At 34.0% G+C, this 23203-nt stretch overlaps 1 protein-coding gene across 1 annotated transcript in view; it reads right to left on the bottom strand.

The window, feature by feature from the left end:
- EDIL3 (EGF like repeats and discoidin domains 3) overlaps positions 1-23203 on the bottom strand; it is a 389125-nt gene that overhangs the window by 118234 nt on the left and 247688 nt on the right. Inside the window, exon 6 of the mRNA XM_054578566.1 lies at positions 10091-10272. Coding sequence (XP_054434541.1) covers positions 10091-10272 — 182 coding nt within the window. The remainder of the gene's footprint in view (positions 1-10090; positions 10273-23203) is intronic.

The raw sequence follows: 23203 nt of genomic DNA on the forward strand, positions 1-23203 counted from the left end.
ATAGCACATGATTTCACTTATATGTGGAATCTAATGAACAAACTGAACTAACAAAGAAAATAGAGACAGGCTCATACATAGAGAGCAGGGTGACAGCTATGTAGGGGAGCAATTTGGAGGTGGAAGGATCTAGCAAAAAAGAAAAGGACTCATGGACCTGGACAACAGTGTGGTATTTGCGGGGACAAGGAGGATATAAGGGAAATAAGTGGTAATGGAAAAATATACAATACTTTTTTTTAAATAAAAAAAGACAACATTAGATAATGTACTCTTCTTTCAACATTTATGTACATTTTCCAAATCTGGGTTAATGCTCCTAAGAAAAGAGGGGCTAAGATCTACTGGCAATATTAAAATCTCTTTTTTTATTTTGTTCTTCAAGATAATCATATTTAAGTTGAAGAGATTCTTAAAAGCTGCCTTTATGTAAAAATACTGGTTTAGGTTGAATTTCTGTTAGGAAAATTGAGATACAAAACAATCACATCTACTTCTGAAATTCAGCTCTCTATCTCTTTACAGCACTAATGATAGTAACAAACAAAGGAAACCTGAGTTTAATATACCTTCCTTAAATCAAAAATGTAAAAATATAGCCTATGTATTATGAACTCAGAGAAGAAAAGTTCAAAGCTATTGAAACATTAAATATATAATAGAAGAAGAAATGTGAGTCCATTTGTGGAAAACAAAGGAGGTCTTTATCATTTTTCAAGAACCAAAGTCAGAACCAAATAAACCAATGTATACTACATACACAAATGTTAAGCTGAAACAGCACTACAACATTTTAAATAAATATGTCACTTCTGGAGAAAGTTGCAGCAGTTGCAGTGGTAACAACATTAAACACAAATACATGGAGAATAGGTAACCAATGTACGGTACAAAACTAAAATGTCTGATAAAGGTGTAAATATGGAGTGTACTTATTCAGAAGTTCAAAGTTTAGTTCTTTTCTTCCTAAGGGTCCTGCACAATGGTGCTCCTAGGTAAGCTGCTGCCTTATAAAATTTTATTTTATTCTCATCCAAGGACATGGTTATTGATTTTAGAGAAAGGGAAAAGGAGAGAGAGAGGAAGAGAAATATCAGTGTGAGAGAAACATCAACCAGTTGCCTCTCGTATGCTTGGGCAGCCTAGGCATGTGCCCTGACCAGGAATCGAACCCACAACGTTTCTGTTTACTGGATGGCACTCCAACCAACTGAGCCACACCCACCAAGTCACCGTATATACTGTTTTGAGGGAAATAGAAATGGAAGAAAAAGAAACATTCACAACTATGGGAAGTGGAGTTCCCACGTGTCTCCTAAATATCTATTTCAACTCTAATTTGACACCACTAACTTAGTTCACTAGGTGTGGCCATGTGACTCACTAATGGCCAATGGCATGCATTTAAGTGTCACATGATGGTGGTGTCTATCTATTCCACTTCTGCTCTTTATGCAGAGCAGCAAACTCAATCTTCCAACTTCATGTTAAAAACTTTCTCCAGGTACATAAAGCAAACATTAAATCCCAAAATAAATTTGACATTTTCCAGGCAGACACACTCCTTTCCTGGATTACTATATTTTTATTAATGGTATCAAAACCATGCACAAGCTCAAAACCTTTGAATTTAATTTTTCTTATTTTTTATCCTACACACAATTCAATCAGTTGTCAATGTTTCACCCTCGAGGCACTCTTACAATTTTATTTTCCTTTTTGATTTCAATAGTTGCCAGTCTCTTTCAGGTCCTCCCCCCAGCAGTTAGTAATAAGTGCCTCCTAACTGGTATGCCCACTTCTGCATTCAGCTCAATACTGATTCAATAACATTTTACTAAATGCCTTGTAAGCACTGGGCATTGTGTTTGGAGACTCACCATATACACTACTGACATGTCATCTTCTTAAATTCGAGTTCTCTCAGTGTCAATAGCCTGATGAAAACCCCTTAATAACCAGAAAGTGCCACTTTTGGCTAGCATTGATGTGTTTCATATTCCAGTGTCTCCTTACACTTGCAGGCTCTCACCCTCCTATTCCCCTTACATATGCCCAGCTTTTCAGCAGAATAAGACCAGTCCCTGATGTACCTTGAGTTCCCTCCATCTCCCTATGACTTTCTTTATTCTAGTTCCTCCATCTGGAAAAACTTCCCCAATGTCATCCTCAAAAATGGTGAATATGCTAAGTTCACCTTTAATCATTAAAACAAACAGATTTTTGATGTTTTCATTATATCAGGGCTGCATAGAAAATAAGCACTTCTTTTTTTAAAGATTCCTAAGAACCAGCTGAGGGTTTGACAATCATTTGAAGCCTGGTCTCATAAGGATGTGGATATTTTGACAATCCTCTTACTGTTAAATTATGACAATTATTGAAGGCCTTATGTTACAGGCAAAATGTTTTTTGAACACAATTAAACATTACCATATCCAGTTATGAGGGATGGGGAAGCCACTGAAGGCAGACACTGATATAGGCAAACTACTAATAAAATGTCGCCAAAGCAGCTTAAGTGGTTAGGTCTTCACTTTGTGAATACTTGATGCCTTCCATTACTTTAAAATGTTTCACATCAATGTCTCATTTTCAAGCACAATATACTCTTCTCTAACCTCTTAATTTATTTAATTAAGTTCCTTCTACTATTGAAAAGGCACATCCATGATAAAATATGTCTCTGCCACTAGACTGAGATCTCCACCAGGGTGGTGATTACTATCTTTTCTCAGGATCACCAATATTGAAATACACATGAGGTGACTGCTCAATATATTGTCCCCTGGGTTCCAACTCTGACCTGCTAATTCAGAGACTCTAAGGATGGAGACCACATTTAAAAAGCTTTCCAGGTAATTTTTATGTAATTGAGTATGAGAACCACTGCCGCAGGCTAGAGGTGAACTGTTTGCTTATGGGCAAATATAAATTTTATCAGATACAATAGTCACTTTACAAAGCCTTATGAAAATCTAAGACTTCACCATACCAACTACCAGTATACCTCTCAAATCTAAAAGGGAACTTCGAAGAGCTATCATAGAAAGGAGAGTATAGGGGCGGCAGATGGCTTAGAGCTGGCCTCTCACACAAGTTGCCTGAATTTAAATCTCAACTGTGCAACTTACTAGTTTACTGAATTTGGACAACTTATCTTTCTGTGCCTAGATTTTCCCATATGAATAATTAGAGTAATAACAATACCAATTACATGGAATTATGGAATTAATACATGTTAAGCAGTTGAAATAGCACATAGTGCTAGCTATTAAATTATCTTAAAGCTAATACATAATGCTATGGATAATGAGACTCACTTGTCATATAGGTATATGTGAATATATTAACTTTACTAACTACACTCAGTTAATTGTAAACAATAACAAACTCTCCCAAATGGAAAGGATTTCAAATTAATTACTGTCTTGAGAAAATAAAGCTTTCAGAATCAGGCCAGGTGGCTTGGTACTCTGTCATATTTTCAGCACAAGGAGGTTTTCACTGAGGCATTTGGGCAGAATAAATTCGTTCAGTGTCTACAGTGGAAATAAGGGGTTCCTTCAGCCTAATCCAAATAGTAATCCCACTAGTTCCCAGAAGCTAAACATGAAGAGACAATCAAACCTTTAGCTCAGACTCATTTTCCCCCTGCTACTCTGCATTTCCCACCTCTAGGGACTCAGAATAGGCTGTCAGCAGACCCCCTCTGCCTTACAGGAGGTACTGCTGCAGTCCTATCGGGATGAAGTGCTGCCTAAGAGGCAGTAGATAACTAATTCATAAGCAGCATTTCTCTCTAGGCTGGTCTCATAAGCAGGTTTCACACCTTTGGTTGAAGCTGAATTATAGTCACAGGAATACTGAGGAGTGCATTTAACAATATAGAAAGAAAGTTACAGTCAGAAACTCTGAAAATGATAGAAAATCAACATGCTATCTCCTTTAATCATAAGTGTCACATATTGGAATACATAACTCAGAGGCTGTGTAGATGGTCATGTGAAGAGATATGTAGAGGTAACTACAAGTTTGGTCAAAGTATATTATGAAAGCAGAGATTCTGAACTTGAATATTTAATTATTTTTATGACAATAGTGACTTGTTATTTTCAATTAAAATCATCTCCATTTCACTCCACCAGTATCATAAGGTAAAAAAAAAATTACCCTGGTATTATTCACGAGACAGTGAAAATGAAGCACAAGGCATTTAAAGTCTTAACATTTGTAAATATAAAAGTTATATCAAAACTTTTTCTCATGAGCAAAATGTATATAGTAAGTATAATGAAAGAGTCTTTTATATAGGACATTTTACTGAATTATCTACTAAGAGTTTAATAGACATTAAAAGTTGTGTTAAAGTTATTCTCTGTAACTCTTTATATTTTATATTTTAGGAATAATTATAATTATGGTAATGTGATTATAATTACAAGTTTATAAAATGTGCAAGCAGTTAAAATAAACACTTAATTTTTAACATTTCAGGAACACAATGTAAATGGGGTGAAGAAGATGAATATTTTGGTGTTTGGTACTCAGGGTTTAATTAGTAGACCTCTTGTCAAATACCTTACAAATGTTACCCATGCCCATTTAATGTTGCTTATAAAAGTTGTTTGCCATGGTTACAGAGAAATGTATGGACTATTAGGATTTGCAGAAAGTTTGAATCCTCTGCCACTCAGATGGATAAGGCATACTATATGCTGTGGAGAGACAAACCACATATGGCGCCAATAGCATCGTGCTTAGATGGCACAATCCAAGTGTTGGCACACAAAAGATGAACACAGACATTGAACTGAGTTGTTTGGGAATTTTCAGTACCACTCAGCACAGTATAATATGAAAATAAACACTACCTCTCTTCCATTTATTTTGTTCAATATTCTCTCTTCTTCTATTTATCAATAATTTGCCTCTGTCCAACATAGTTTTTTGTATTTTTCCTAATTCAATGTGCTGTGGAAATCAACTTAAATCAGGTGTAATTCCTATGCTCAAGTTGGTTTACCATACACAAGGAAGAAATGCAAACTGTGACTAAAAAGGTACATTAGCCGCTGCGATTGAAATATATAGTTGGCAGAGTGGAAGAAAAGACATTGTGGTCACTTCTATCTTTGGAAATATAAAGGAATTCCAGGAATCACTTTATACAGAAGGGAATAAAGGAGCAAAATCTAAAGATTGGCAGATAGTCAATAAATGAACCATGAAGTGTATATGCCTAAGCATAGGAGGAGAATAGCCAGATGAATTTGAGGATCAGCAAGAACACAGGCCAAATGAGGCCCTATGTGTGTGCTGGATATGGGAGAGGAAGTAGCTTCAGAAAGAGAAGAGATTCCTGGAGCAGCTTCTTTAAAATTTGAGAACAATTCCTATATGCTTAGAATCTGATGTTAAGATCCAAAACACATCCTTTAAACCAATAAGCAAGCAATATGCACTATATTAGTATAAATGTGGTCAGTGATCAAATAATTAGAGACAAAATATATTATTTTCAGTAAGAGGCATCATCATTTTTACTTAATACTAAGTGATTTTTTGTTTTTTAAGAATAAAAATGTAACATTTTTTAAACACACATGCCTATGTATGAAAGTTTAATTCTAATAAATAAAGAAAATAGTGATTTTCCATCCAAGAATAGTGTATTTTTAAAAAGAGATAGAAAAAGAAACGATATATTCATGCCCAGATATAATTATCCTTAGAAGGTGTTTAATATGAATGGGAGTGCACAGGGGGATGTAGCTTTTTCAGGAAAATCCAGGCAATTCTTTTTTTTACTTGAATGAAGAAGTAGTAAAGATGAAGTAGATTCTATACAAATGTATATGCATATAGAATACATATACATATGTAATTTGGGCTCTATAATTATAAACAATCTGAAAATGAAAAAATATACTTCATAAATTCGGCATTTTTAAAAATGTTTTTTGTGTCTCAAGGAACTCCAGGTATCTATACAGACCAAAAAAGTTTTCACACATATTATATACAGGTTTTTGAGTGAAATAAATGATTATTCTATTTTTTGCACCAATTCAAATTCTACATTTACAAAATTTTAAGAATAAAGCCCCACCACATATGGAATTTGTACTCCAGAGATGAAAATTTGTAAAATAACTTGCACTTACATAATTTTTTTTTGGATCCATGTTTTCTACATTGTTATTTTGTTTAAAAATGTAAAAGTCAGATGGTTTTGCTTTCGAAGATTTTAAATTTTCTAACAATGAAGGATTTAATAGCCATTTATGAATACTAACTGGAAAATACTTAAAATTTTAAAATGAACAAATAACTCTTGCTTATTAATTGCTACTAAAAGTGGGATGCCCTTCTGATGAGGATATATGATGTCACTTTGCCTGCCTATAGTGTAGAGACTTTCTGGGTCACATATTTCCCACTATCCTTCCCCATTTTTCTTCACTGTTGTCGCCTCTCCTTCCATCAATGAGGTTATTACTACCTGCAATTTCAACAACAAAGTGCCCCAAATCATCAAGCAAAAAATGTTTTTAAATTTTATTTATCTATTTTTTAATCTAATGCAAACAGTACAAATCCAGGCTTTATAAGCTGATGAAACACATTACTAGAGTGCAGTCTAAGGATGACCTGCACTAGGTCCGGGGCAACCCAGGCGTTCCTGTTTTTACCCAGTGACCCCTGTGATTCCTGAGCACATTAAAGATTGAGAAATTAGTATCTCTTCCTCCCACAGACTCTGTGGCATACAAAAAAGGAACATATTAAGATCATATTTACATTTCCTTAAAAGGGTAATAAATTATTTAAAAGAGAAAGATCAAACTCATTTTTGTCAGTGATAAAATACTAATGCTGAAACTGCTGGTAAATTAACTTGGAAAGGAAAAATATGTCTTTGCCTAAGTATACCCATCAAATAGATCAGCAAGTAATAATATAGCTATAATGCATAGTGTAACAGGGATTTTGCTCTTCTCATATTCTGTTATTACATTAAACTAGTTTTTAGTTTTAAAAAAGTTTTATTAAAAGTAGGCTGTTGGATATGGTAAAATATAATGGTTCAAATAAAATGGTTAGCAGATAACATAAGACCAGACCACAAAAACTGTATGTTGTGTTTACCCTGTTTGCTTTTCTGTATCTTATATTCAGAGCATGTGAAAGCAAGTGCTCTCTTTTTTCTAATGCCCAGTAGACACAGAAGTGGCATCTATTCAGGACATGCTTGTTGAATGAATTAAAAAAATGAGAATGAAAATATGATAAGACAAAATCACCTCAGTAATTTTAATACAATACAATATTTTACTACATGTAGCTATAAAGAGAAAAATAACAGAAAATAATTTTCTTTAAAAATAAATCACAGTCATCCTGACTGACCTAAGTCAGTTACCCACATACCCAGAAGATTTAAATGAATTTTTTCACTTTTATATGAGATAATCCAAGATATATTTCTATAATTGTGCAAAGTTGCTACTTCTCAAGTCAGTCAGAAAAAGAAATTGATATTCCAGGCTAATAATAAAACAGTCAGTGTTTAAGGTGGTAATTTATTAGTTGGAAAAAATCCATTTGAGGAAATAAAGGTTATAAAAACTTGGAGAGAAAAAAAACAGGTTTCTGTTTAACTGTATTCATAAGACCAATCCTTTAAATCCAGAACAAACTATGAATATTATGGTGCTGTCAATAATTACATGCTGAGTGTGTAAATTTAAAATGGCAATTTTAATTTCATCAAGACAAGGAATAAAATGTAATTAAATACTAATTATTGCATGTGTATCATACACCTGAAAGATTAGGGGTCTAGCGTGCTCATTTTAAGTGAATTTAGGCAAAGTATTCAAATGTTTCATTTGAAGGACTGATTATAAATTAAAAAATTAAATGACACAGGAAATTAACAATGTTTAGCACAAAAAAGTTAGAACATGATCTATCTTCAAAGAGCCTCTTAGATATGATTTTCCTTTAAGAAGGTACCCCTTTACATTTTAGAAAAATAACTTACTAAGTTTTTATTAAGAAATACAATGACATAATATATGCTCTTAGCACAATCACAAGTACTATTGAATAACAACGGCTAGTTTTCACTTTTCCTCCCATTATCTGCAACATATCTTCATCTAATATGAAACCCTTTTTATTTACTTTTTCTGTTTTTCTCTAAGAACTCATTGTCTTCATATGAATAGCAAAATAATCATAATCATAATCATGATAAGCAGCTCTTAAAAATTAAATAATTATTCTACTTAAGTTAATCATTATATTTATCTAACTATAATCATGGGATAAAGAGAACTTAAAATTCATTCATTCTTTGAAAGGCATATGATGCATTAGTGTTAAGTAAGGAAAAAATTGGGATAAAGTAAAGTGAAATATCAGGACGTGAAAGTTTAATGTAGTGTTTCTCAGAGAAAACATTGCAAAGTATGTTATTTATAGCTTATCAAAACATGGCAATCACTGAAGCTCACAAACATAATATGCTAAAGAGAAACCTTAATGCAAACTTATGACATCATTTCTCAATTGTTCTGCAATTTATGCTTTAAATCTTAATTTCTAAATTTTTGTCATGACCTCAATTCCAAAAATGCATTTCATAATAATCAACTAGAAAAAAATGGTCTCCAGAATGATTTTTAGCAAGCATGCTTTTAAAGAAAATTTGTTCTATTTTTAACTGTAATTGGAAATTCATTAGTCTATGATGGAAACTGTACAGATGTCCCATTTCCTCTGTCTGGATTTCTCATTGCACATGTGACTATAGATTTTTTAAAAATCATACATAATTTAAGAAGCAATTTCTGCAAATTCATGTACATATAAATTCATAAAACAAAACAAAAATATCAGGTAACTGCATGGCATCATATAGATGAAAGATATTTATACAGGATATGGAAAAATTCACAAGAAATCTGAACAAAGAAAACATCTGAGAGAGATTTTGGCCCTGCTTCTACAGTTTGGAAGTCAAGCTATTTGGCCATGAATCAAATTCCCTTCCAACCAACTGTGTAAGACAACCCCTGTACATTGCACCTAATAATGTCACATCAAAGATTCCCAAGTTAAAAATTGCCTTGATTCAAACTATGCAGTAAATAGACAAAACTAATCAGCTACCTGAACAAATAAAAATTCTGTTGTATCTCCCTATTCCAAAGGAACAAGGCCAAACCTTTTAAATGCATGAATCTTAAGGCACACTAAACTCAAACAATAAATGTGAAGACATTCCCCTAGCAACCTATACAACCATGAATTTCTTTATGATGTTCCCAGATTCTCACCTGGCATCTTTGATCATGCTTCTGTTCCCTTGACTTCTGGTCTCTACTGAAAGTCATCTTCCAAGACCTACCTCAAAATCTATGTTCCTCATAAGGTTTTCTCATGATAATTAATTACTTCTTCTACTGACCCACTGTGTACTGAATTTTCCTTCTTGTTAGCACACATCAATGACTTGTTAGAAGTTATTAATGTGCTCATCCCCCCACCCAACCCAACATACATATAGTCTTTTCACAGAAAACTGGTTTGATCAACTTTTGTGTCCTCCTACTATGGTAGTTTATTATCTCATTTCAACTAAGTGCTCAAAAAACATTTAACTGAATTTAATATAAGATGTTGGTATTGGTACCACCCACCCCATCTTTGGGAAATCACTTAATATCTTGGTCTTTCAATGTTTTCTCCTGTATTAAAACAGTAGGTGGCTGACGATTATACATGAAAATATATGTTGGAATGCCTTTATAGATATTGTAAATCCCCCTTTCTTTGATATGCACCTTAAAATAGTGATATTTATAACCCAAGAATTTAAAACATTTTAACATTCTGAACACACCTTCCAATAGAATGTATGTTTCCCAGTTTCAGAGTTGATAGCCAATTTGGACTCTTAACTAAATTATCCTTTCTTCTGTGACCATGAAGAAAAGTCATATTTGGCCTCTCACTGTCTTTTTAAAATGACTCTGCTCATTCTTTGACTGTAACCTTGTCCCAACCCATCTGTTACCTGAATCCATGACCATCTGTCATTCTCTGCAGCTGTCCAGGCATTGATAAGCCCCTTCTTATTAAGACGAGCATAGTAGGGATACCACTTCTGGAGTCCAAAAAGAGCTCGGTGGGTAGATGAAGCTGTGATTTGCTGATTCGATATGATTCCACCTTCAATTCCCAGTGGGCCCGAGCATTCTGGAAACAAATCAGAAAAAAAATGTGAATGCTATTAGAAATAATTCATATTTGAAATGTGGCTGATTTGATGAGAGATATTTTTGATAGATTTTTTAATTGTACCATCACACCACTTAAGCTGCACATACTTTACAGATGTTATGGATCACTACATGAAAGAAATATTTCTTGTACCTCATGACACTCTCTTTTTCCTCTCTTTGAGTATGGCATGTGAAGAGGCACTTCCCTTCTGCCTTATGATTCTGTATTACGTATAATTTTCCTTTGGCTGTTGATCACATCAAAAAAGTGTAATGGACTTAAAAGGCCAATATATCATATTTCTCATTCCTAGAGATTAGCATGCTTCATAAATCAAAAGTTCTCAATAAATGCCTGTTGACCAATTGTTTCTTTTCTAGTCATCCTCTGAATTTGTATCAAAATAATTTTCACACTGACAGCACTCCTGACTACTATGAATTTTTAACTTAAATTTTTATAACCAATGTCAGTTATAATTCCACAAAAAAGCAATGTGTAAATTTGTCAACATTTAAAAACATTATAATAATAATTTGTGATGTTATAAATAATAGAAAATATGTCAATGCATTATTTTTCTAAAGTAAGCAGCTAAACTTTCTAACATTATTAACAGTATGTATGCTCCTCAGCAAATCAAGGTATTAAAATATTTATATTTCTAAAGTTTTCATTTCAAAATTCACAATTACATGTAGGTATTCTGCAATTACATTTTAACTTTCTTATTTTTCCTTAAATTTGTGACAAAAATTGAAGAGAAATTTCTTAATGCAAATTTTAAGTACTAAAATTGAAGCATAAAATAATCAAATGATATGCTCTCAGATAACAAATTTATTTAGATTTTAAACACAGAATGGGAGGTCAATTCATCTAAAATTATAAATATTTATATTACATATATTTAACTTTTATAATTACTTCATAAAATATCACCAGAGAGTACATTTATTACAAAGTCAGTTTTGCAAATTCATAAGTAATATTATAAATAATTAAAAGAAATATAGCATCTAGTTTTCTTTTCTCTTTTAAATTTTTTATGTATTGATTTTAGAGACAGAGAAGAAGGGGGAAGAGTGAGAAAGAGAGAGAGACACATTTTTTGTTGTTTCACTTATTTTTGCATTCATTGGTTGATTCTTGTATATGCTCTGACCAAAGATCAAACCCACAACCTTGGTGTATCTGGAAAACATTCTAACTAACTGAGCTACCCAGCCCATTTTCTTAATTTCATTAACATTTCATATAGTATCCTCAACTTTTTTGCCACATTAGATTTGTATAATAAATATAATAATCCTATTATAAAATATACTACAATAATGTATCAGAATTTCTGAAAATAAGGAAAGGAACATACTACCACTGTAAATGCCACTCTATAGAAATCAACTTGATCAGTGATAGCCGTTCAGCATATTGGATTGATGTTAATTGCTATTGAAGTCCCACATTTGACTATAATTACATGGTTACATCAGTTTGAGGTTAAAATATGAAAAAAAGAATTCTGCAGCTGGATTATAATATTTTTTAAATTTACAAAGATATTTCCTATTGGTAATCATTTTTTTCCATCAAGACATGTTACTATGTCTCTTTTTTCTATTCCATGAACAGAGAATAGCTCTAAACTCATTACTAACATTTCCCCAATTGTTTCAAAACCTTTCAACACTTTTTATAAAAAAGATAATACCATGTGGAATAAGTAGTCATTTTAGTCAAACTTTAGTAGTAAAATGATGTTAATACATGAAAAATTACCTCTTTGTGACTAACCATTAATAAATCACTCACTTGATAAGTTAAATTTAGATATTAAGATCTATCATAAAACATGTAATCAGAGCTGTTTAGCACCTTTTGAAGAAGGTGCACTATACCACTTTGAAGTCATTAAATTAAGAAGCCATTTGTTTTTAGAAGTGCAGTATTAAGAGTCACAGATAACAATCCAATTTTCACATTCGAAAATAATTAACATTGAGAACTCAAGTGCTGAATTTTTGGATTCTTGCTTTACTTTCCATTTTATACGATATTTGCAGATTTCATAAAAGCACTAAGACTTTCAGATGACACTTTGATTTAAACAACTTCAGGAGGCAGACTTTTTAGGAATATTGCCATGAAAGGAGTCTCAAATATCCTTGTCTTCAATTCGCACAACGACTGGGTGGGAAAATGCAGCCGGCACAGGGGCCATTTATTGTAGGCCAGGCTGTAGAATGACAGAGATAGGGAGCTGGCTTTGATTAATTAAACTGCAAGACAGCCCTAGAAAGAACTCTATACCATTTAGTTGTGTACTTCTAAAAACCTTATGGTGAATTGTACCTCCTTACCAAATTTGTAATCATTTAAAAAGTGATTAGACCTCAAACCACACTGTTTAATAAGTCTACTTCATCAGCACCAACCAACCTTCCATTAGTAGCTACCTGATCAGTAAACACATTGGTCATGAAGTGCTGTATTTCATGTAAGCCAAACAGAAATCAGCGATTTTCAAAATACATTTGCATACTTTTTAACTCTGCCATAAGTTTCCCAAGTTATATCATGTCCTCACTAGTCATTTATTCAAACAAAATATAATTCCAAAATATATATGACATGCTATATAAATATAGGGCTTCACAGTTTAAAAAGTATTTTTACATAAGCTATCCCACTGCTGTAATGTCAAATTTACAAATATTGTATTTCTTTACTCAGTCCTCAATTCCACATGATTTTAAAAAAATAAATATTTACAACAGTCACTTACAAAGTGTATGCTTCCAATCAGTAATTTCTAGCTGAGGAAACCCTGGGGGGGTGGGCAATTAGGGGGTCGGTTGGCAGGGGCAGGGAGTGGTTATTGAACAAAGCAGGAGTCAGTGAGGCACCACCTTCTTTACTGGTTGTGGTCCTTAATTTTTCTCATTTGAAATTCAGGGCTATTATAACATCTAATTCACCAGTTTTGAAGAAATAAAAAGTCACAGGTGTTTTGCCTTTGTAACTATAAATTGTTGAAAAATAATGAGCTTGGTTCTGTAAAGTCACACACACATTTCTCTTTTGAGTTGAGGAGACTCTGACCTTTTGCTCCTACGGAAGAGATGCTGTGTCTTTATACTGTTACATCGTTAAACGCACATGGTGGCTTGTACCAGGAAGAGCCCAATAAAGGTGAACTGAATGTTGGTATTGGGGTCCTTTTTTTCTAAACAGTAAACTAAAAAGCAAATACAAGTCACATACTTTATTTCACACTAGAAAGTTGTCATGACAGCAGCTTTTCTTCACTAATCATTTGGATTACAATCAAATGGATGTCATCAGAATAAAAGGTTCAGAATCCATTTCTTCTTGCCTATGCAATCCACCTCCCCAATGTCCTATTAAATTCAACAGTTATAAAAACTAATGAAGGAGCTGCAATTCAGAACACAAACGATTATACACCTAAGCTTAAGTGACCTTAAGCAAAGAACAAGACGCTTAAAAGAAAGATAATACAGAGCTGTACATTGCTATCACTATCAAATAAATGAGGAAGAGGTATTAAATACTACCTTTTTTTCTTTAATTATATTTTTCCCATTGTGATTTAGTCCCCTTAGCTGTCCCTCCCCCCAGCAATCATCACACTGATATACTACTTGATGAAGAATGTAGTATTACATGAGTATTCTGAAGTTTGAAAAAGTCTCCACATGTATTTCATCATATAATCAAAATAATATTTTAGGGATACAAGGTTATTATGACTGTCTAATAAATTCAGAAACTTGTGAGGAAGGAAATTAAATTTCTAAAAGATGAGTCTGGAATTTAAGCTAAAACGCTCTGCTTCATAAAGAGAAAATAATATCAGTTGATAAAGTGAAGAGTTCAGTAGTTCTTTAAGGACTTACTGATTCTAGATCTTTTTTCTCTGCTGTAATTTTGTATGAGGGATGTGTACGTATACATACTAGGAAAGGAGATAGGTGAATTAAGATGCAGGAAACACATAGAGTATCACTAGCGGCATTTGGGATATGGCAGAGCTTTCACAAACCAGTACACATTTAAAAAGCAGGTGACTGTCTATGGCAGTGAGTCACAGAAGTAAATATTGAGGCATCATGGTGTCCCTTTAAAGGTGTTAAAAATTAACCTGCTACCATTATTAGCTTATTACTGCTTATTTGTTATAAATAGACTAACTCAGTCTTGAGTAATTCAACTACCTCTTTTATGTGTCAATCCATCCATCAAACCATCTCTCCACTCTTCCTCCATTCATTTATCTCATTATTGAAAAATATATATTTATCAAAGCCCTACAATATATCAGGCACTCTTCTAGGCAGTGGAGATACCGGGATGAACAAGATAGAAAAGATCTCAAATCTTAGAAGTTCATATTTTAGTGGGAAAGCAAACTATAAACCAACAAATAAATAAGGAAATACCATAAAGTGGTAACTCAAGAATAAAAGACAATAAGCATGTGTCGGGTGACCAGTGATAGCCTTTCTGAGAAGTGACATTAAAACTTGACCTCTGAGTGAAGGGCAGGAGCTGGCTATTGTACTAGGTTTATTGAACTGGCTTTCAGTCCAGTGGGAGAGAGACACAGAGAAATAAAAACATTTTACTAAAATATGTGATTGTGGGTGCCCAGGATTCAATGGGAGAATCAAGGAGGAATCATAACCCAGCTGGGGTCTAGAGAAGGATTTGCTGGAAAAGACTGGGAGCTGGCACAGTAAAGAAGGCAGGGAGGGCAGACACAGAGACAGGAAACAGCGTGGTATGATTAGGCAAGTAGAGGCAGGTCAGTAGTACAAGATCACAATGGGCTGGGGAGGGGGTGGCTAAGATGGGGTGAAAAAGTAGAGAAATCTAGATTATTTTGCTGAAGAGTTTGCTGAGAGGACCTGATTCATTCCGTGAAAGGAGTTGTTCAAGGATTGTAACTCTGGCTACATTTTCATTTAATGTAGATCATTCCTGCTATGTTGTGGAAGATAGATGTAAGAGGGACCAAAACTAATGCCAAAGAGCAAGTTACAACAATTGTCTAGTTGAAAATGATGCAGGTCTAAAAGGGATATGAAAAAGAGAAAGAGTACAAAGCTTATTTAGAAGGTAAAATTGTTTTTGTGGAGCTAGTAACAATTAGAGGTAGGGTGAAGGAGAGAAACAGAGTATCTTCAAAGGTGACAGCATAGATACTGCTCCCTTTAATTGAGATTGCACATGTCTCACAAATAACACCATTGAATCTAATTCTTCCTTTAAATTTTTATCAAAAATTACTCTTGCTGCCGGGTTGAATGTGGGGGGACCTGTTTTTGTCCCACCTGCTATTGCCATGCTGAACCAGGTGAGCAGTAGTCACATCAATCGGGCTCTGGGGACAGGACTGAAAACTGAAAACCTGCTTCTATGCTCAAACCGTTCCCAGACCTTCCCTGCTCCGGCACTTCCCAGGGGTGTCATGGGTGTCCAGCTGTTGTCCCTCAGAATAAGGGGCCCCTTTGTGGTCAGAGATTGCATCCCTCATCATATCTGGCAGTAAGCCTCGATCTTAGCAGACACTTAATAAATGCTTATATTGGAAATTAATGATGAAATAACTATGAAAGGTAAATAAACAGGAAAAATTACAGCTAACATTGTAATATTCTGCTTGCATCATTCATTTTTACATTAAAAAATAATTTCACCTACTTTCTCAAGAGTACACTGATACAGATGCCTCTGTATCATTCGTATGCTGAGGGAAGAGGAAGAATACTTCCTTAGAAATGCAAAAAGAAAAAAAAAAGGAAAAAAAAGCCAAGTGGGTTGCTTCTCTTTTAACTAGTTGCCACTCAGTCAGCAGATATTTCTGAAATTGTCCAGCGTTATGCCTAGAGTTGGCCCAGAGACAATTTGATTAGCACCAAACATGGCAGGAGAGTATGGAGGTCAACATTTCTGATCATTAGATCTGTGTTTATGCATCTTTGGTCTTGGTCTTGCTTTTGCCAGGTTTAACAATAATCTTAAATTAAGGAGTCTGATCAACATCGATTACCAGAGGCTTATAGGCATCATTTATGTAGTCAAGTTAAAATAACCGCATGGCTTGAATTGTCTGAGTGGCCTGGAAGCGCCTTCTGACATGAGGCCCTGCTGGTCCGCAGCTCAGACTAACTGAGCGCATGAGGGATGTCACCTGGCAAGCTGAGCAAGAAGAGCAGCTAGGCCAGCAGAGGTCGAGCCTCATGTGCCCTCCCTCCCCGGAGCACTCTTCCACTTTTGCCAAATCCCTGTGAATAAAACAGCTTCAAAGTGAAGTCCTTCTCACTCTGCAAACTCATTCCGTGGAGTGTGGCAAAGAATGGCATTGGCGTTTTATTGATTTCGCAGCTGACAAGTAAGCAGTGCCTCAAGATGTCTCACGTTTTGTTCCTGAGTGTGCCGATTAAGCCTTTCAAGTAAGTGAGATGCATGGCTGAATCCGGAACACAAGTGTACTGCTTTCATTTGCTCTATCTCAATATCCAGACCTCTTCAGAATGAAAGGATTTCAAATTAAAGCTGTGTAAGAAACAAATCTCCTTTAAACATCTCCAGTCCTCTCTTTCTCCGAGCATCTCATCTTCTTAGAGCAATGTAAGTCCTCTGCTGTGCTTAGCATAGCACGATCATTGTGCTGAACACAAGTGCTGGCGAATGGATTACTGATCTCCAGTACTGCAGAAATTAATGCTGATTCAAGCATAGGCTTCCCTCTGCACCACCTGGACCGCGGGTTTCCTTTATCCCTAGCATTTGTTGTATTTTAGAGTTGTCTTGAGACCAGGATCTAAATTGGTGAGGGAGAGATCAAGGCCACTCTTCCTAGAGCTGTGACCCAGGGGTTAAAAGGAGCCTTGCTGATATTTTTTTTCTTGTGAGTCTTGTTACCTAAGCTCCAAAACATTTGCTGATTTCTCTTAGACTATTATTTTCCTGGTTTTGAGTGGCGTCAAAAGAAAGAGGACAAGGGAGGGAATGGAGACAGGAAGTATGAGAAAGACTGATCTCAGGTGTAGCTTAAATGTACTGCTTTGGCTGTGGGAGACAGAGGAAATGGCAAAGAAGCTCCCTGGACACGGTGAAAATGTGAAGGAGAATGTGCACAACACAGCCTTCCCTTCATGCCTTCATTCACAAATTCCCAAGGAGCATGCCCTGGGGAGTCAGCCTCCTGTCATGGCACTCGGAGTGATCGCCTTAAAAGGATGTAGAGTGAAAATTTCACTGGGTGGTATCTGTTTCTCTTCAGAGACTACGTGTTTTGTATGAGGATGTACACTTCACATATGGCCACATCAACCTTGTTTTGGGAACTATCATAAAATCATCAAAACATCATTCAAAAATTAGTTAAGCTTATTTGGATTGCACATAAAATGTATATGTAACCTAGAGAAAAAGGCTTTTTTTTTTTTTTTTTTTTTTTTGCACACCAGGTACACGGCTTAGCCTAGATAAATGCTATATTTTCTTTACAACCTTGAAAACCGATTCTGTTATATACTGCCACTAAAGAATTGTCCCCATGCTATGAGAAACTGTATTCTATTATTTTCCATATTGGAAAGCTTAGAGGTATCCAAGATAAATGATGAGAAACAACTATTTGTGCATATATTTTATCTTAGATATTAAACTTCTTTAAGGTAGAAACCATGCTTTTTGCATTTTTTTTATATTTCCAAAGCACTGAAAACAGTGCCTTACAAATTTGTCTGTTCTCAATATTGTGGGTTAAAGTAAATTAAACTAAATCATTGTTTTTTTGGAATTACTTCTCTGCCTTTGTTGAAACTGAATTAATCTTCTGAATATAGATATGATCACTCTAAGGATTCAACATGCTAGATGGGGATAAAAATCAGAAATCCTTGCTTGGCATGCTGCGATGCTTGAACTATATGAGAATTAGTTCTTGGAGGTAGGGGAAATATCTTGTTTACAATAAAAACCAGCATTCATAAAATTATAAATTCAATTATCAGCCATCTAACTATTTTCCTATAAAATGTAGTTATGCTTTTCACACTGTGTTCTCTCTAGTCAATTATGATATATTATCAGCTTAAAGTAATTGTTTTGAATCCAGAAAAAAATTAAACCCATGAATAAGCTAAATTATAATAGGAAAGTGCCCAAAAATATTTCGTGAAGCTAATTTTTAGCATATTGATCGAGCATGATGGTTGCTGGTGTTATTTAAATAGTAGGGCCTATTGACGCTAGTATTCAAAAACCAAAATTCTTACTGAGATAATTCACAAAAATCAAAAAAATCTGATAAGGTTATCATCCTATTAGAGTACACAGTGTTGCTATAGGACCAAAAAAGAGTGCATTTTAATTACTTAAAATGCATTCTTTCATAAGAGAAGCATATGGGTTTTTTAAGTGCTACATGCACTTTTGCAGCCAGGCAAGATTTCAGTAACTTGTACTCAGGCTTCTACTTAAACTGCACAATTCATCTTCCACCAACTATAAAGATAACAACATGGTTTGATGAAACATTTGTCTGGGGAGTCAAAAGCCTGCAATTCAAAAACCTGCAGATGTATTCTTGCTTCTGACAAAAGATCTATCTGCACAGAAAAGAACTAAAAGAGGTATAATGCCAAGGAAAATGCTAAAGGTGGGATTCAGTAGCTTCATGACACGAGTTGAATACCAAATGTAAATATTCAAACACTGCTATGCAGAAGACACATTTTCACACTTATAAGTCATTTACATCTTTCAAGGTTTTTTTTTTTTTTGGTAAATGTATATCAAGATAAGTACCACAAGGCACAACCTCACATGTTTTGTTTTAAGTAATATTATCGGTATGTCAAACACTGATTTTACTTGAGCGATAAATCCTAGTCCCAAATCCAATTATTAGCTACCTAGCCTTTTTTTTCCCTGTACAATGTAGTTACGCTTTTCTTCACACTGAATGTCATCTCAGGTCAAGTATGAAGACTCAGTGTTGCAGAGGTCAAAAGCAATTCAAAAATTAAACAGGGAGCCATCGCAGACGGCAAGGTATGGCACAGTAAGCCCTCTTGAAGGCTAGAGCACTTCGGAAGGTCAGTGGAAAAAAGGATGGAGAGTCAAATGGAACCTGAAAGTACATAGTGGATGATCTATTTATTTGAATTCTAGATACATCTACATTTTACTTTCAGTCCTAAAAATATAAAGAAATATTTGTTATATAGAAAATAAATAGGTACCCATATAGTCAGAGAAGTCTTAAGGTTGGGAACGGGAACTAAAATTGTCACAAATAATTTTAAAGCCTGCCTTTAAAATTAAGTGCTAACATCAGCTCCATTGTCTTTCTCTTCCAAAATTTATATATATGTATATGAAATTCACATGAAAATTCATATATATAAGAATTCAAATGTATATATTTTCCAGCATTTCCAGTGCAAACCTGAGACAGAGGACAAATTCTTGACTATAATGCATTTACAATAGTGATCAAGCATTCCCAGAGAAGAAAGGATCGCAGAGTTTTGTGTATAGTATTTACAACAGTTTTGGTAGTTCTGAAAGTGGCAAATCAACATATAATTTTAAAACAAAATAAATATAAAACCACTCAAACAAAGGATTATTTATAAATTTTATAGAAAGGAATTCTAGGAGAACTTATCAGAGTCATAATTTTATTATAAACCTGTAGAAGCTAAGTCAGCTTTTTATATATGACCCCTTATTCAAAAGAGAATCATGCTAGATGTGTGTTATAACATAATGAATATAGGTAAGCCTATCAAAATAAGAAATTTAACTTGTGCTTATTTTCAAATTCATTGTATTTAATGATAAACTGGGCCCTGATGTTATGTGGTCTCCAAATTAAATGTTCATTTTTATTGGACAGTATTTGTAGGAAGAAACAACTTCTAAAGTTTGTATTAGAGCTACTTACTAATGCATACATACGTTTCAGAAACGTTAAGATATTTAAAATCTTAAATCTAGATTTAAATATTCAGCTGCTAGAATAAGTATAGAATATTTGCTATGTTCAAAAAATTATCCACAATGAGATAAATTGCAATTCTTTGGTTTGCTTGAACAGAACAATTATTGTTATATAGTTTGACTTAATGACTAAGTAAATAATTATGCTTCTTATAAACTTAAGTTAAAAATACACGACAAATATATAGGTTTAACCAACAAATAATCCTATGTCTTCCTATTAGGAAGCTGTAAAGTTTTAAAAAGTAGTTAAAATGAATGTCATGCTTTTTCTTAAACTTTTAATTAAAAGAGAATTTAATGTTTCTCTCATTTTAGAAATATGTAAGACAGATTTGTCCAGAGGCATCCATTTTACCATTTTACTCATGTGGTATAGGTGATCACCTTAGTTTTGTATTTACAGGATCAACCAGAAATCAGGTAATGGCCATGAAATCACAAACATAAGTAATGCACAGTCATTAACCCAAAGTAGAGATGGACAAGTACTGTCATTTGTAAAACTTTCTATGCAAATAAGAACAGTGACTTGGTTTTCTTAGGAATCCTTCACTTTAGTCAAATACTTTGAAAATAGGAAAAACAGTTATTTCATAACCTAATAGTCTTTATGACACAGCATGATATAGCTATTATTTTTAATATACAGAAATGATAAATTGCACACAAAACAATTGAGAGAACCAAGTAAATAAATTTAACCTGGCAAGAGTAAAACAATATTTCATTATTTAACTTTTTTGTTCAATTGCCTAAATCCTCTTTCACTAAAGAAAAAAGAAACTACTGTGTGAACTATAAACTACTCAGGCAGGGTGTTAAGACAACATATATTTGGTGGCTTTGTACTTTCAAAAGTTATCTGCTCAGCTAAATCAAAACTGCAAATATGAAAAGATGTTAAACTTACTTGTTTTACATTAATAGATTTAAAGGTCTACAATGTGAGTAGAGCATACAGTTTACACAAATAAGTAATTTATTTGGGAAATCCATAAAGTAATAATAAATGTACATAATTGGCAACTGCTGATGTATGTAAAGTGACTTACTGAGGCTTGGCAAATTTCTTATTATATCAGTTCAAGACTGTCTTCACTGTAATTCTGGTTAAGGGCATGAAGGAAAATGCAGTACTAGATATCTTTATTTTTTTTTTAAATATGGAGGATGCCAATATACGGTAGAGTAATCATATGTTTTCAGGGAAGAGCTATGTCTACCTTAGGTTTTCGGCATAGGTTAGAAACAATAGGCGGTAAGCACATAGTAAGCCATGTGGCAATAAATATGCCCTCAGTGAATGGTAGCTCTTAAGCTGTTGTTGTTGTCATTTATTGTTATAAAGCAAAAGTATGTTTTAAAAGATATGGATGGGGGAGGTTGATTTCCACTGTGGCTACCTGGAGACCCGAGGTTTAAACGAAAGTTTAGCTAGGTTTTACATGCATCCATTTCTTATTTAGGAAGCAAAAAGGGAGCAGACCACCTACTCTCATCTCCCATTCAAAATATTCTTTAATAAAAATTAAAATATTAACATAAGCACAATTATTAATCATTACAAGTTACTGAAAATTATTCAAAATATCATTTTGGTGTTTCCTTAATATCATATTCATCATCAGATATTTCTGTCACCAAAGCATTCAAATTGTCAAATAAGTCTTTGCCTGAAGGAAATATAAACTATAGTTTCTTGTAATGAATGAAAACTAAATGATCCCCATAGTATATTGCCAGACTCACTAAAAATAAAAATTACTAATGAAATAATCTCTTTTTAAAATAGGTCTACTCTGGCAGGCGTTTTTCCTCATTGCGGTACTAAGTAAGGATCTCCTATGGAAAAGTCTCATATTAACTCTTTGATAAACCAGATTACAGCTCTGAGAAGCGCCTTCATAATCAAGTTTCTTTCCCAATTTAATATCCGAGTAATCCTATCTTTAGGTTAGATGGAGATGAAGATTTAGCTGGCGGCAATTTTGTTGCAATAATCAAAGAAATCTCATTTCCTCAAGTCTATAACTGAGAGTAAAGTAACAAACCATTTCCCCCCAAATTGAATAATACCTAGTTCCCATATCTTCAGCATAACCTTTCTGTTTCATCATGACTTATTTTTCCAATCAATGTGAGAAGAATGTTAATATTCATTGTTTCAGTTTTCCAAGGCCATAAAGGGGATGTGTTAGAAGAAAAATCATGAAATGCCACTTAGCACCTAGCTGACTCTTTTGCTGATCTGATTTTGAGATATAAGAAAACCATGCATAAATACTGATTTCTTATGAAGTGTCGTATGAAGAAAGCAGAATGAAGAAACTTGTCTGCTGTAAAGGTACGAACCTACCTTTTCTCTCCCAGACATTCCTGAAGAATAAAAATAAAGCCTGCACATATTATTACAAAGAAAATATGTCAGGCATTTTAGCCTCAAAATAACCCACTAATTTTAGGTTCACCCCCAATTTTAATTGAGACAACTGAGGCAGAGAGAGACTAAGTAATTACCTTGAAGTCACAGAGCCAGGATTAGGCCCCAGGTGTTATCTATTACCAAAATGTGAGGATAAACGTTGTGAGGTGATAGGCTGAGGACATTGTTTGCCATGTATGACTTAAGCAATGTGAAGAGGTAATGAAAAATGATGAGAAGGGCTCTTGGTCACCATGTTTATAAAGATACACAGTAGTGATGTAAGAAAGATTTCAGTTCACTTTCATTGTTGTTTCTGCCACAGCTTGTGGACAGCAATGATAAAATAACGGCAACTGTTACTCATTCAACATTTAACGAATGTATTTTGAACCTCTTCTTTGTGTAATGTGGAAGAATAAGTCTTTTAAGGCT

The sequence above is a fragment of the Pteronotus mesoamericanus genome, unplaced genomic scaffold (assembly GCF_021234165.1).
Source record: "Pteronotus mesoamericanus isolate MK-2021 breed Mesoamerican mustached bat unplaced genomic scaffold, CSHL_Meso_final contig_50, whole genome shotgun sequence".
Lineage (NCBI taxonomy): Eukaryota > Metazoa > Chordata > Mammalia > Chiroptera > Mormoopidae > Pteronotus > Pteronotus mesoamericanus.